This window comes from Silene latifolia, chromosome X (assembly GCF_048544455.1).
Source record: "Silene latifolia isolate original U9 population chromosome X, ASM4854445v1, whole genome shotgun sequence".
NCBI lineage: Eukaryota > Viridiplantae > Streptophyta > Magnoliopsida > Caryophyllales > Caryophyllaceae > Silene > Silene latifolia.
The window spans coordinates 337,950,082-337,964,746 of record NC_133537.1 but is presented as its reverse complement, the minus strand read 5'-3'; the positions used below and the strand labels follow the sequence as shown (position 1 = coordinate 337,964,746).

The following is a 14,665-nucleotide window of genomic DNA, read 5'->3' as shown; positions in this document are numbered from 1 at the left end:
TTTTCTGATAACATGTTACTATCATTTTACTATTAGAATTTGTGAGTGGCCGTAATAGCCACAAAAAATCGAGAAAAAAATAAAATGAAACCTTTCGAAAGGGTAAATACACGATAAAATGAAAGGTATATATGAAATACTCAAATGTGAAAAATAAAACGTATTTCAAAGACTAATTTTTCTCCAAATATGCATAAAATCCCATTAATTATAATTACCATTCGTTGTTTCGAGGACAATTTTATGTACGACTTTCATTCACAGAAAACTCGGTCGAATTTTAAATGTTCATGTCACACTCACAGAGTCACAGTACATCATAATCATCGTCAAATATTGTTGCCATTGTCCTTAATTGTCAAGACAATACTACCAAAGTTTAAACACTTAAACAGCAAATCGACTATACTGATTTTATAGGCGAAAAGCTGAAGTATAATAAGATATCATCATAGATTCATAGGAGAAAATACACCACTCTGCAATTACAATGGTCGACGGTTTACCCTTCCTGTCAGGAGTGCGCAGCGACCCGTTGATGAACGACCAGTGATGGCAGGCCGTGGCGACACCACTAACAGTCAGTCAGTCACCCTATTATATTGAATTTCTCTTGCTACTCCTGGGCTTGGAAATGTACGAGTGACGACACCAACAAAAAACTATTGTGACAAATAGAGTCGGAAAAGCATTTATACAGGGAAGACGGGGAAGTCCATATATAACTAGAAATCTTGAGCTCTTCTTCGAAGATCATTCAGCTCTTTCTCAACATCCATTTCTAGAAATGGTGATGCGGTATTTGATTTTGATACGGCTGTTCTTCCAGGAGGCAGCTCTCCCTTCTGTTCAGCACCATTTGCAAGAACGAAAAATAAATAAATTAATTAATTAAAAAAAAAAGACCATCATCTTCCTTTTGGGAAAAATGGCGGGGAGCGTTTCAGTATTTTTTAGCTCAACTGTATTATTTAAAATGGACCGACCTAACATTTTTGACAAAGGATACAAGAGAAATGCAAGAATCGTACCAAGGAGCGTCCGGACATATCCTTCTTCAAGCTAGCTAGGTCGTCATCAACAGAAGAGGTCTCCAACATCGCAAACTAGACATACAAAAGCATGATATAAGCATGATATAATAACACTATTAGATTTTAGCACCCTATAATATTGTTCGGTGTATCAAACACGGGGACATTGAGATGATTCACCTTATTTGTTACTACGTAAGTACCGAGTACCAACTATTCAATCTGTAGATTTCTAAATGATTTCAAAAGAATTGGGCAGGGTAAAGTTAAGGCCCACCTTTCCTTCAAGCTCGTCACTTGTTAGTTGATTTAGGGCATCTGATTCTGCTTCCATTGCCATAACTACATCACAAAGCAAAGTACGGAATAAGTCAAAACACAGTGTAGTAACATTCGGCTTTAATATTACTTAAATGTTTAATTGCACACTTCATTAAGACGAAAAACGTCATTAACGTTGATGATATTTGCCTATGTTATAATCAGGTCATCATGGCGGGAAAATTGTGATAATCAAAGTGAGAAGCTGTTTCAACATGTCACCAATTCAAAGTGATATTCGTGAAACCTTATAACACGAACATGTAATTGTGAAAATGTTCCGAAATTGGTCATTCTCTTCAACCTAGTTTTTCATATACACGTTAAAAAGTCGACGTCCTATTAAATAATGTCATTGCTCTATTTTGCTTTCACTTCTTTAAAAAAGTCCAGGCTTTTAGATTCTGAGACAGAAACATCATTACATTGACATCCTTAAAATAAATAGACTTAGGCCGGGCAAGGAGTCTCTTGATTTCGGCGCAGAAATAGAACATTGTTCACAGATTCTCTAACAAAGAATATGTTAGTAAAGGGAGCCATAAAGGCGATTCGATGCTGACGGGGTTTGAACCCCAGGTCATGAGTACCACATCTCATGACTTTACTAACCTAGTTGACATTTGTTGCGACATCACAAAAGAGATGGTCCTTCCAAATTCCTATCAGGGTCATTCCTAAGATAAAATATTTTGTGCAAAAATATATATGTAGAACTAATATGTATCACACGTTATGAAACTAGACGCAGGTCCATAAACAATGGGACATCTATATTTTAGCAATAGACGACAAAATGAGAACAAAAATATGACAACCTAAAGGGCGACTTATCATACAAGTAAAACGTTAAATTGATCCTTATGGCTTATACTAATGATGTACATAAATAACATAAGCATACAATTACGTAACGCTAACCTTTCTCTTCCATTTTCTCAAAAGCAGCAAGAGCACCACTTGTGTTAACTTTACCTACCATCTCACTAACTTTGGTAGCAGTCCTACAAACTCAGTAGCAATTCAATATTTAATATGAAATCCTAGCGTAAAAAAGAATTAGACATATTAATCAAAAAGTGACAGAAGATATTGATGAATGTGTAAACCTTGCAGACTGTGCGCGCGCTTTCAAAGTGTCTTTCTTTGATTTTGCCTCCTGTATCTTGCTTTCTAGGAGCTGCCAGACCAAAAAAAAAAAATCAACCATCGGAAGGACAGATACAACTATCCATAGACCATAGTATAGCACCGTAACTACTTGCATAACATTTGTAGCATTAATGAATAACGGAAAAAAATTACAAAGACTACTAGCTTGGGTTCAACTAAACAAATACAGGAGAGATTATGTGACTCCTATAGAAGCATTACACATGCCAATGTTATGGTTATCATCAAAAAGACAGGAACGGAGAGGATGACATGGAAATTTATCCTTGAAAATAGCCTACTTTTTCATAAAGTTGATTAATATGATCTATTTTACACAAGAGTTCTCTAATCCTGATAAAATAGATTACAAAACAAAATTTTAGTTGAAGAACCAAATTCAGCTGACAAAGAGGTAGTATGCAAGCAATATCATAAACACGGTCCATAAATAATCATTAAGAAGAGACTTTGCGAGCTTACGAATTGATATGATTCAACTGTTGTACACAGGAGTAAAACATATTGAGCTAAGAAACAATATGGCGATTTCATTATGAAAACAATATGGTTATTTAATTCGGAATTGATTATTTAGCTTTCTCCAATTTCCCTCCGTCAATATAGTCTCAATTCCATATCTAAAAAATGAACATTTCAGTCAATACAGCTACAAGATGAAACTTCAACAGGTGAGATATAACACACCCTTGTATTAGAGACAAGACTTTCGACAACACCCTTCTGCTGATCAAGTTGTGCCCTCAAAGCACTAGCATTATCCTGCAAATTAATATGATCACAGTGTCAACATGTAAACATAGACTGTACTAGGCTAATAGGCAAAAATAAATCCACATATCTCACAGAGGTAACTATCCAAGTCCTAATGGAACTTACATTTTCCCAGAAAAAAAAAAAAAAAAAAAAAAAAAAAAAAAAAAAAAAAACTATCCACGTCCTCGTGCACAAGCAGCATGGTTTGCAAGTAAGATTATATTTTCAAATAAAAATACACAACACTACCTTTTTTGGATTTTAAAGAGGGCTAAATGTACAGAAGTGAATGCTAGAGATAATGGAGAAGGACGGACGGACATAACCAAGGAACTAGAGGGAAACAAATATGTAAATTGCATGCAAGAGCGCCTAGGTAGATGCACATTCATATAGAAGGCGCACTTCTAAACTACTGGCTTGTTTGGACGGATGGAATTGGAGGAAAGGGAGTGGAGGTGGCAATCTCTCCTCCTTCCCACATGAGCTATCCAAACACATCCTATGGCTCATTGTTGTTATAGTGCGAAACACAACTACATAAAGAGAAAATACCAGGATAATAAGGACATGTCAGATTGTAACACTGTTTTAGGACGGAAACAGCTAGCTTTGTAACACATATGCAGCTGTAACAATTACAGGCTACTCAGAAGCCGCCTACTACATAGAGGTTTTTCAACGGGGAAGGAGGAAAAGGCAGCCATTACAAAGAAAAAAAAACTAATGACCTCCAATTCATAAATAAATGTGATGGCAGAAAACAAACTAGAACAATCTGCAATTTCAAACAGACTTACCGCATATGATTTACGCCTCTTTAAAGCTTCACGAGCAAGGTCTTCATCTCCTTTACTCAATGCTAGTTGTGCCCTCTTATACCTGTAACGCACATACGTCATATAGGATTCACGTTAGAATCCAGTATTTACCAATGGCAATGCACTGAAAATCATCTAGGCAAAAACCTTACCAATCATCTGAAGCTTGCTGAGCAGCCTTACACTTGTTTTCCAATTGTTTTTGTGATGCCAAAACCTTTATAATTGAGAAAGATGTAAAACAGGAACCTGCTTAGCTTTGATGCCAAAACCATCACAATTGTTTTCGTGATGCCAAGGAAGTTTGCGATTTCGAACAAACAAAAGACCTAAGAGAGATTTCTAGAAACTACTACCACATCCAATAATTTATTGTCACCATTTAACGTTGGTGGTTAACTGATGTCATATTTCACTATTAGTTTTTCCAAATATATGTGGGGATATAATGTAAATTTTGTCACATTTGATTACCGACTATTAGCATATCATTATTTGTAGAAAGTTGCAACATTTGGATACTGAGAAAAAATATCGGCGAAATTGACATTGTTTACCCATCAAAGTCAAATGAGAGCAATATAAATGACATGGAACAAGAACAATGAAACACAAAATTGGGAAGTAAAAATGGTCTATTAAGCTGCACTAGTAAATAAAGGAGCCTACTTGCGCTGTGGACTGACGCATCTTCGTCAAATCTTCATTCATTTCGATCACTGTTTGTTCCAGAATTTTCTCAGGATCTTCAAAAGTGCTTATGATTGCATTTGCATAAGACTATACAATGTAAACAGAACAAACCATCAGTAACATTGACATCACTCAGCAAGATGTACAAAACCCAAAGGACTAGAAATATTTATAACAACCAAGTTCAGACCTTGACAACTCTAGCAAATCGATCAAAGAGATTCATGGTGGCACCACCACGGAAGCCATTACACCTCAACCTATCATTATGCGCTAATCGGACTCCACTCAATCTTAAAGCTCCAACTGCACACAAAGTAACATTTCTTCAATAATCAACTAACCAAAGAAAACAGATTGCACTTAGAAACAACCACCACTCCACCAGCCAACTCATTTGCTCCATTACGAACCATTATGTTTAACCCCATAATCAACCAGTAATTCATCCTCAAATGAAGTTTTGACCTTCCCCTTTCGTCAAATTTTAACACCCCAAATTCAATTACGAAAGGGTATCATTGCCACAACATCATCATAGCCTTAATCCCAAAATGATTGGGGTTGGTTGAAATGAATCATCCTTTTAACTGTCAGTGAACAATCGCACACCTCAAAATACAAGGAGATGAAAAGAAAAGAGCGATAATGGAAGGGGATACCATTGCCACAGCTAAACAAAAACAGCATTTTAACAACTACTGAGCCAAGAACAACCATACAATAAACTGCAACATAACTACATTCAATCATACAAAAACTAATTAACCTAGCAACTTGACTGCATAACTACAATTCTCAACCAATCAAAACTACAACAAAATCACAATTACCCATTACACCCAAACGCCACAATTTTTACAATAACCAATCAAAACTACATAAAGGGCAATTTGTCAACTACCCATTGCACCCAAAAGCAGTGGCCGAGCCAGGGTTTGAACTTAGCGGGACGAAAAATTTCAATCATACAAAAACTAATTAACCTAGCAACTTGATTACATAGCAACAATCCTCAACCAATCAAAACTACAAAAAAAATGGCAATTTGCTAACTACCCATTACACCAAAAAGCCACAATTTTTACAATAATCAACCAAAAATACAAAATAGGGCAATTTGCTGCAAACTACCCAATACACCGAAAAGCCACAAATTTTCCAAATTTCAACAAAAACATAAACTAAAGAACAAAAAAAGAACATTGGGTAAGTAAATTATACCATTGTTACCAAAAATAGAAGACCTAAGTGTAATTCTAACAACAGGAAACCTCTGAGAAACATTAGTTGAAGGAACAATGGAGGCTGTTGTTGTAATTCCTGACATATTTGGTGCACTGGTTGCCATCATTATTTCACTCCCTAAAAAATCAACACAAAATTATTACAAGGGAGTGTGATTCTAGGGTAAGTCTAGAAATTCTTAAATTGATCACACTAATGTTTAATTGGGGATTCTTGTTTGTGTGTCTTTGTGGTGAGAGTTTGAGAGAAGGTGATTGGGTTTTTCCCTTTTTGGTGTGTCTTCTCTTGATCGTCATATTCGGACGGGTTCTACACTTCTATTATGAACCCGATTTGTTACATGGTCATCGGAATCTGTTCGATCAAAGCTTGGTTCGGTTTGATCAATATAATATTTGACCTAAGGTGGATTGAGCTAGGTCCAAACCGAATAACCCAAGTTCAAGACCCGAGCTTGACCCACCAAATATAACCCGAACCGAATGTTTATTATTACCCACAAATTATTATAAATAAATAACTTGATATTAGTAAACTCAAATGACCTGAACTGAACCGGCCGGGCTGGGGCCGACCCAACTCGAAGTATACAAACCAAAAATTCACCCACCTGAATCTAACCGGTTAGCAGGTCTAGATTAAGCTTAACTAGATCTAAGTCAATTTCAAACCGAAATTCTCGTTTTCTTTGGGTTCTTTTAATTCTTAAATTAATGTGATTTTAGTATTTAAAACTGAGATTTTCGATTTTTTTTTCTTAATTATGATATTTTACCTAGGTCTCTAAAGTGAACCTGACTCAACCAAGACTTCAACTTTATAAGTCATTAGTTAAGAAATAGGGGTGTAAATAAGACCTGATATTCCGAATTTTGTTCAAGTTTCTATAAGTTCGGTTTTATTTTAACATGATTCATACTTCATTTAATTCACATTCGTTATATTTACTCCTCTATTGAATTCAGTTTTAACCATTTTAGTTAGAAAAATTAGATCTAAATTTAGTTTGTATGACGCGTACTAAACTTTGGTTCAATCATATACTCCGTCATAGCTCGATTATCAATTCATGCTCGAATTTGAGTCAAGTTCTATGAAACTCAACCCCATTATCAGTTCAGAAAAACTCAATTTAAAAGCTCATTTTATCTCATCTTACCTTTTTTTTTAATAAAAATACATTAGCACCTTAGTATTTATAAATTTGTTATATTATATATTTATTTTACACATAATTTTGTGTGATTTTAGTATTTACTCATTTATTCTAACAATTTTCATTGTCGGTTTTACACAAAACATAATTATTACTTCCTATAAATTTCTTAAAAAAAAAGACTTCAAATGAAACTCATGGAAAACCGTTAATGGATTATATAATCTTATTTGTGCATTGGAAAAATATAAGAACACTCCTCTATGTTTTATAAAAACAGTTGGACTTGCTTCAAACCGACCATTTTGGTCTGAAATAATAAACAAAATTCTGTAATCATTTTATAACCAATTGTGACCACCATTCCCTTAAATAATAAGAGTACTATAAATTTTAATATCGACTGTACCATTGTGGTTATATTTAAGCATAAAATGATCATATATACCCATTCATTTAAAACTTTAATGAAAATTGACGGTATAAAACAAGAATTTGTGTTCCAAAAATAGTGGTCATAGGCCCATAGCACGTAAACGCGCGAACCAACCAAAATTACAGTTTTTTTCTGCAAAAATCAAATTATTTTCTTCATTTCTTTTGTCTAATTTGTCTTCCATTCACTTAATTCATACCCAAATTATTAAAAAAAGAAACAAAAGGAAGCTGGTCAATGGACGAGCAGCTTCCTCTCATAATCCCACCTTCCAAAAATTCAAAAAACTCACAAAAAACAACAATTTTTCTCAAAAAGATCAAAACTTTGAATCAAAAATAACAAATTTTCTAAAAAAATTAAAACTTTGAATTATCTTTTTTTGTGGGTATTTGCTAAAACACCAAATTTGTGCAAAAAGATCAAAACTTTGAATAAAAAATAACAAAGTTTCTAACAAAAATTTAAATTTTGAATCAATTAATTTGTGGGTATTTGCTAAAACTTAAAAAGATTGAATTTTGTTGGATGTTATAAACTTTAAAGATGAATTTGAGCCAATTTTTGTTGGTGGGTTTGTGTATATGGCAAGCTTCAATGGTGTATGTGTATGGTAATGCAATTTTTGAAGTAGAGAGTAAATTTAAAGGAAGGAAGAGAACAATAATGGAGCTTAGAGCTCATGATCTACGTCGTCATGGTAGATTACTTGCTACTCTTGATCTTCCTCTTGGTGGCAATGGTCAGCCTTCTGATACCGGGTTCGTAATTTGCTCCGTTTGTTTTATTTTATAAGTCGTTTTAGAATATTGCACGTGAATTATAATGTGCCTCGTTTCTTTTATAAGTCGTTTTAGAAAGTTGCATGAGAATTGTAATGTGCCTGGTTTTGTTTTATAAGTCGTTTTAGGAAGTTGCATGTGAATTATAATGTGCCTGGTTTTGTTTTATGAGTCGTTTTAGGAAGTTGCATGTGAATTATAATGTGCCTGGTTTTGTTTTATAAGTCGTTTTAGGATGTTGCACGTGAATTATAAATTTATAATGTGCCTGGTTTTGTTTTAATTTATAAGTTGTTTTAGTAAGTTGCACGTGAATTATAAATTTATAATGTGTCTGGTTTTGTTTTAATTTATAAGTCGTTTTAGGAAGTTGCACGTGAATTATAATGTGTCTGGTTTCTTTTATAAGTCGTTTTAGGAAGTTTCATGTGAATTTTCTGGAAATGACTTATGAATTATGATATGAAATGGAGGGAGTACTCTCTTTTTCCTCCTCACATTTTTATTGATTTTTTTTGTTGTCCTGGTTTTAATTTTTGTTGATTGATTAGTATTTGTTTCAATTGTTGATTGAGTTGAATTTTGATGTGGAATGGATCAACTGTTTGGCATTGTAGAGGTAAAAAGGAATACAAATTATCTTGTTTTTTGGTCTAAACCATCCGGTAATCCGAACCACATTGGGCCGACTAATCCGGATTTCGGGGCGTGTCCAAGGATTACGGTATTTAAACCCCTCCCAATCGCAGTTGTGGGGGATCGATCCGCAGACCTCCCTACCAAGCGTAGCCGCATGCTACCACTGCGCCAACCAACGATCTTGTAAGATCGTTAATATATGGTTATAATCACGGCGTGTTTGAATACTGAACCTATGTGATTATGTGAATGGATTATGTATGCAACCTTGTTCTTGTGTTAGCCACACAAAGAGTCTGTTTCCCGCAAATTTGATTTTGACGAGTTGAAATATTTATTTCCTAAGTTTGATTAATGTTTTCTTAGGCTATACTTCACTAAAGTTCAGCTTGGGAATCCTGCAATGGACTATCATGTACAAGTTGATACAGGAAGCGATATTCTTTGGGTTAATTGTGCTGGATGCGATAATTGTCCAAAGAAAAGTGGTTTAGGAGTACGTATCCTGATTCAAATCTGTAATTACTCGACTCACCATTCAACATGCTTTCACATTTTCAATCCGTCTTCTCACTGATGTAATCATGTAAGCACTTCTGTATACAAGCAACTAATGATGCTTTCTCTATTTCAGATAACACTGAACTTGTATGATCCAAAGAGCTCATCTACTGCCAACTTAATCAACTGTGACGAAAAACAATGTTCCATTATTTACCCGGGAACTTTATCTGGCTGCACATCAGATATGGCTTGCCAGTATGAAGTTACCTATGGTGATGGGAGCACTACTTCTGGCTTCTTTGTTGAGGATACATTTCATTTTAACAAAGTGACTGGCCTTAATCAGACTACCCCTGGGAACGGCTCTGTAGTATTCGGGTATTCATTTTTTTCTGTGATCATTTTTGTTTATCATCGACATTAGTTAAAACCAGACCGTTTGTACTGATATTGCTTTATGTTCACTGATACGGAGTACTGTAAGCTTTTATATTCCTGTATTTGCTGCTAAATGCTTAGACTACTTTCGTCAGATGTGGGGCTAAACAATCAGGGCAGCTTAGTTCCACCGATGAAGCGCTAGATGGGATTATTGGTTTTGGACAAGCAAACTCATCCGTGCTGTCACAGCTTGCTGCAGCTGGGAAGGTGCAAAAGAGTTTCTCTCATTGTTTAGACAACGAAAATGGAGGTGGGATTTTCGCTATTGGACAACTTGTTGAGCCGAAGCTAAATTCTACTCCAATTATCCCGAATCTGTAAGTGATGCTGTCAGCAACCTTGTTAATTGCCTTAGCGTCTTTATAGATTGGACTGTAAGCGGATTGTTTTCACTGTGTGTGCTTATTTGATTAGGTCTTTGATCTAAGCCTAATATATATGTTGTAATTAGACTGCTACTACCGTCTTAGGCCGCATTACAATGTTGTGATGAAAAGCGTAGAGGTGGCGGGTCATGTTCTAGATCTTTCTACAAGTTGGACCGACAGAGGCGCTGTAATAGACAGTGGTACAACTCTGGCTTATCTTCCAGATGATATTTATAACAGAATTGTCGACAAGGTATTTGGTCTGTACTCTGTACTGTCTATGCTACCCTTTGCATCTGTTGTTGGTTCTGTCATTCGGAAAACTTAATGCTTTTCCTTTTCTCCGTTTCTTCACATAAAAACAGGTTCTTGCCAATCAAACTGAGTTAAAGATCCACATTGTTGAGGATCAATTCACATGCTTCGAGTACTCTGGCAAGTAAGATTCCACAATTTTAACGCTTCACTGTCGCAGACCCTGTAAACAGTGACAGACCTTCAGAAATCCACAGGTAACTTTTTCATTCAATTTTTGCAGAATTGATGATGGTTTTCCGCTAATTATCTTCAACTTCGCGGATTCACTCAGCTTGACTATACACCCTCATGAATATTTCTTCCCACTCGGTGAGGATGTAAGTAATATGCCACCTTTCTTTACAGACGTGCTTAAATGAGTACTCCGTATATAATTTACTTCGCTTTCTTCTTTTAAAGATGATGGTTTGTTGCAGTACTAATCTTAGAATGCAATACAGGAAACAAAGTGGTGCTTAGGGTGGATGAACAGCGGAATGCAGACTAAAGACGGAACTGATATTACTATCTTAGGAGGTACAGTCGAGAAAACGCTGCATATGTTAGACTTCCCTAATCCCGCTTTATGCAGGAACCTCTTTTCTGTAGTAACTGACAGACACGCTGATTTTTCGACTTTGGTTACAGATATTCTACTATCTAACAAGCTCGTATACTACGACCTTGAGAACGGAACTATTGGATGGACTCCATTTAACTGTAAGTATAAATTCACTGATCTTTTTCAACTTTGAAGATATAAAATTCGACAACTTTCAGGAATTTGATCAGTCTTCTTTTGTTACAGGTTCATCAAGCATCAAAGTGAAGGATAAAGATTCAGGAGCTGTAAATACGGTAGGCGCTCACGATTTATCATCTTCTAACTCTTTAATTTCAAGCACATTTTTGTTAGCTTTATTTCTGCTAATTAACAATTACTCAATGATCTTTTTCTAGACCTGTCAAACGGGTCGGGCGGGTCGGGTCATGCGGGTTGGGGCAGAATACGGGTCAGGTCATACGGGTCACGGGTCAGGTTAAGGTCAAAATACGGGTCAAAAAATCGTTTCTAATGCCTTTTTTAACAATTTTTTTAATCAATTTTTTTTTTTTTAAAAAATGTAACACACATTTAAAATTAATATTTTAATTATATTCAATGTTTACATTAATTATATTGACATAATTATAAAAATAAAGTTTTTTTAATAATTATTTTATTATTAAATATAATAAAAGTTATATAAAAGTGACTTTTTAATTGTTTTTGTAATTTTAAGTAATAAAAAAAAATATTTTTTTAACTATTTTTTTCAAATATAATATATAAATATTTAATATTTTAATAAAATTCTTGATTTACCTTGACCCAACGGGTCGGATCTCGACCCTAAAATAACGGGTTATTTCGGGTTCGGGTCAAACGGGTCGCCGGACCGAAATTTTCGGGTGTTGACCCTGAAAAACGAGCCGGGTTGGGTTGGGTTGGGTTGGGTTTGCGGGTCGGGTAAGAATTTGACGGGTCTAATTTTTTTTTTGCTCCGGTGGAAAGGATCCACAATGGTAATTTTGATACGGACGGGTTTTTAACCCAGGTCGTGAGTAAAATCACTCAGTGACTTTGTCAGCTAATTTAGTTGACATCTGCCTAAACAAAGTGTTGAATAAACATGTAAGTATAATGGTTCTCTCGAGTTGGTTATCGGCCTAACATTGTCCATTTTTCGTGTTTTTATGATGGTGAAGCATACTATAACCGGTGAACTGAACGGAAGTCCGAGCGATCTTCGTGGGCCCGGTTTGTGGTCTTTGATCTACATATGTGCATTAGCATTTGTGCCACTCTTCTAGGTCATCTCTTGAGAGGAAATGGAGTCAATTCAAGTTGATGGTTGATTATGAAAATACATTTTACATCAAATTTTTTACTGTTTTAGAAAGTAAAAAAAAAAAAACATCATCAATTCTTTCCCTTTTAAGTTTCTTATCCTATGCCTAGTGGGCATAGGATAGAAAAACCCAAAAAAAAAAGACAATTAATTTTGAGTTTTACTGATTACTAAAGTCGAGCCAATTTTGTTAAATGGGCTAACTTAGTGGGCCGGGTGCTTTGTAAGTGGTATCACATGATGGCTATTGGGTTTGTGATATGTTTACTTTAATCAAATGATTAGTAATAAAAAAAATGAATCAAATTGTATATTAATTATGAGATGTTGGTAATTATGTACTCTAATTATCGGATTAGTTAATGACAATATTTATGAAAAGCCAAAAATGAATTCAATTTTGTCTTCATATCACCTCTTTTCCTAATAAGGTTCACAAAATCATATATCAATTTAAGAAAAAAAAATCATGAAAGAAATCAAAATAGCTGTATTTGTCCCACAAACCTGCATGTTTGTGCGCAAGAAAACACATGCTAACTCGGCCCGTATCAGACCCAAGCCCACATTTAACCACCTCTTTATATTCCCTCAGTCCCGGTTAAGCACCTCTAATATTATCACTCAGTCCCAGTTAATAAATACCGGTATTGCATAATATCTAAGATATTGATAGAGAATTATCTTAAACAAATATATGAAAATGTTGGTACAAATTTCGATACGACAATCCAAAAATGAAACAACTTGTAAATACTTATATTTACACCTTTTGTAAACCATCTGATGATTATAGAGTTAAATCGTGTCTCCTTAATATACCTTGATCCTTGATGACAGGTCGATTCAGAAATAATTAACACTCAAATTTATATCTTGTTCCATGATAAAAATTAAGTACACATAATCTGATGAATCGTTATGGAAACTATTGTAATTAAAATGCAATTAATTAAAACAAGAGATTGATGGTCTAATAAATATGAAGTGATAGGCAGAGTCATAATAATTGTTCACGTATGTGAAGTAACGTAAGAAAAGTCAAAAGATCAACTTATAATCCTCAACAAACTACAAGAGGCACGATATACGTACGTTTCCTTGGACTAAAGGTTTCCACATATTATACGTAATAATCCGTTAAGTCCAATTTACTACCTTCGACTAAATATGTAAGAAAAAACTTGAAAAATGTAGTGAATTGAGTCGAACGAAGGAATAGTCATGTGGATAATAAATAATACTCGTATGATACTCCGTACTTCTCAATTTAACGTTTAAATTAAAATCAACCATTATACGTTAACTAGAGACATTGGCTTCGCTTATACCGTATTAAAACATATAAAAGCGAGTTTTACTATTTTTTCTATTTCTAACTATATTTATCTCGAGTTTAGACAAAATGAAATAATATAAACTAAAAGTAAATTAGCTATTTTTGCATAAGACGACACTATCCATCTACCTAGTATAAAAGCTAGGTTTTTTCTTGCTTTCTTATTGGTCCATTTTTTTAGGGGTTGAAAAAACCTTTATTTAGGTAGGGCCCTTCATGTAAAACTAAATATACTCTCACCTTATGCAATTAATATCTCCCCTCCTTTTACTAATTCCTAATTCTACTTCAAATGTGGTTTGCACAGGAAAATTAATAATAGATCTAGCTAAAATAGATTAATGCAAAACTTCCATGAAAAACATGTTTTTTTTTACTATACGCAAATTAAAGTTGTATTACTTACAAAAATTCTTTTATTTCTTAAATCAATTAAGGGATGAGTAACCAATTACAAGAGATATAAACGAAAACGTATTTTAATAATTTGATGTTGATGGTGGAAATCGAAAAATAAATGTAAACTAATAATCAATGGAATATACAACATATGACAAAATAGTATACCGAGTCTTCATCCTTTATTGTAAAAAAAATCAAATACATAAAATAACCGATCTATTTATTTCAATTTTTGACCAAAAAAATTAAAATTACCAACTAAAATGAGTACTTTTTTCACCATGCATTTATTTTAGTGCCGTAACTTTAGATTTGTGAAGTAGGAATGACTAATAAGGTGAAGATGATAAGTAGATTGGCTGG

The 14,665-nt window shown here is 34.3% G+C and overlaps 2 protein-coding genes across 3 annotated transcripts; one reads left to right on the top strand and one right to left on the bottom strand.

Annotated features, from left to right (window-relative positions):
• Positions 1-378: 378 nt before the first annotated feature.
• LOC141619230 (membrane-associated protein VIPP1, chloroplastic) lies at positions 379-6,340 on the bottom strand. Its single transcript, XM_074436258.1, has 11 exons — positions 6,023-6,340; positions 4,989-5,104; positions 4,775-4,885; positions 4,258-4,322; positions 4,085-4,166; positions 3,216-3,290; positions 2,465-2,535; positions 2,277-2,359; positions 1,312-1,376; positions 1,032-1,106; positions 379-845 (listed from the first exon to the last, which is right to left on the bottom strand). Exons 1-11 carry the CDS (start codon positions 6,150-6,152, stop codon positions 726-728), a joined length of 993 nt encoding a protein of 330 aa, XP_074292359.1. The 5' UTR covers positions 6,153-6,340; the 3' UTR covers positions 379-725.
• Positions 6,341-7,832: 1,492 nt separating this feature from the next.
• On the top strand, positions 7,833-12,827 carry LOC141619229 (aspartic proteinase 36-like). 2 transcript variants are annotated; one of them, XR_012531632.1, is made up of 12 exons: positions 7,833-8,399; positions 9,426-9,555; positions 9,694-9,941; positions 10,097-10,321; positions 10,475-10,625; positions 10,738-10,811; positions 10,911-11,007; positions 11,131-11,206; positions 11,318-11,389; positions 11,478-11,527; positions 12,419-12,612; positions 12,686-12,827. XR_012531632.1 is itself a non-coding variant. In XM_074436257.1 (11 exons), the coding sequence occupies exons 1-11, from the start codon at positions 8,185-8,187 to the stop codon at positions 12,521-12,523; spliced, it is 1,443 nt and encodes a 480-aa protein (XP_074292358.1). In that variant the 5' UTR covers positions 7,855-8,184; the 3' UTR covers positions 12,524-12,640. The 2 variants fall into 2 exon arrangements, 1 of the variants encoding a protein (XP_074292358.1); XM_074436257.1 differs by lacking the exon at positions 12,686-12,827 and having other exon boundaries at positions 7,855-8,399; positions 12,419-12,640.
• The last annotated feature ends 1,838 nt before the right edge of the window (positions 12,828-14,665 follow it).

Excerpts from the sequence above, each read along its gene's own strand:
- LOC141619230 (XM_074436258.1), bottom strand. The coding sequence starts at position 6,152 with ATGATGGCAACCAGTGCACCAAATATGTCAGGAATTACAACAACAGCC. Across the intron at positions 2,536-3,215 it reads GTCTTGTCTCTAATACAAGG|CTCCTAGAAAGCAAGATACA; the intron begins GTGTGTTATATC and ends TTGGTCTGGCAG. Across the intron at positions 1,377-2,276 it reads TGAGAAAATGGAAGAGAAAG|TTATGGCAATGGAAGCAGAA; the intron begins GTTAGCGTTACG and ends TTTGTGATGTAG.
- LOC141619229 (XM_074436257.1), top strand. The coding sequence starts at position 8,185 with ATGAATTTGAGCCAATTTTTGTTGGTGGGTTTGTGTATATGGCAAGCT. Across the intron at positions 9,556-9,693 it reads CAAAGAAAAGTGGTTTAGGA|ATAACACTGAACTTGTATGA; the intron begins GTACGTATCCTG and ends TCTCTATTTCAG. Across the intron at positions 11,390-11,477 it reads TGGATGGACTCCATTTAACT|GTTCATCAAGCATCAAAGTG; the intron begins GTAAGTATAAAT and ends CTTTTGTTACAG.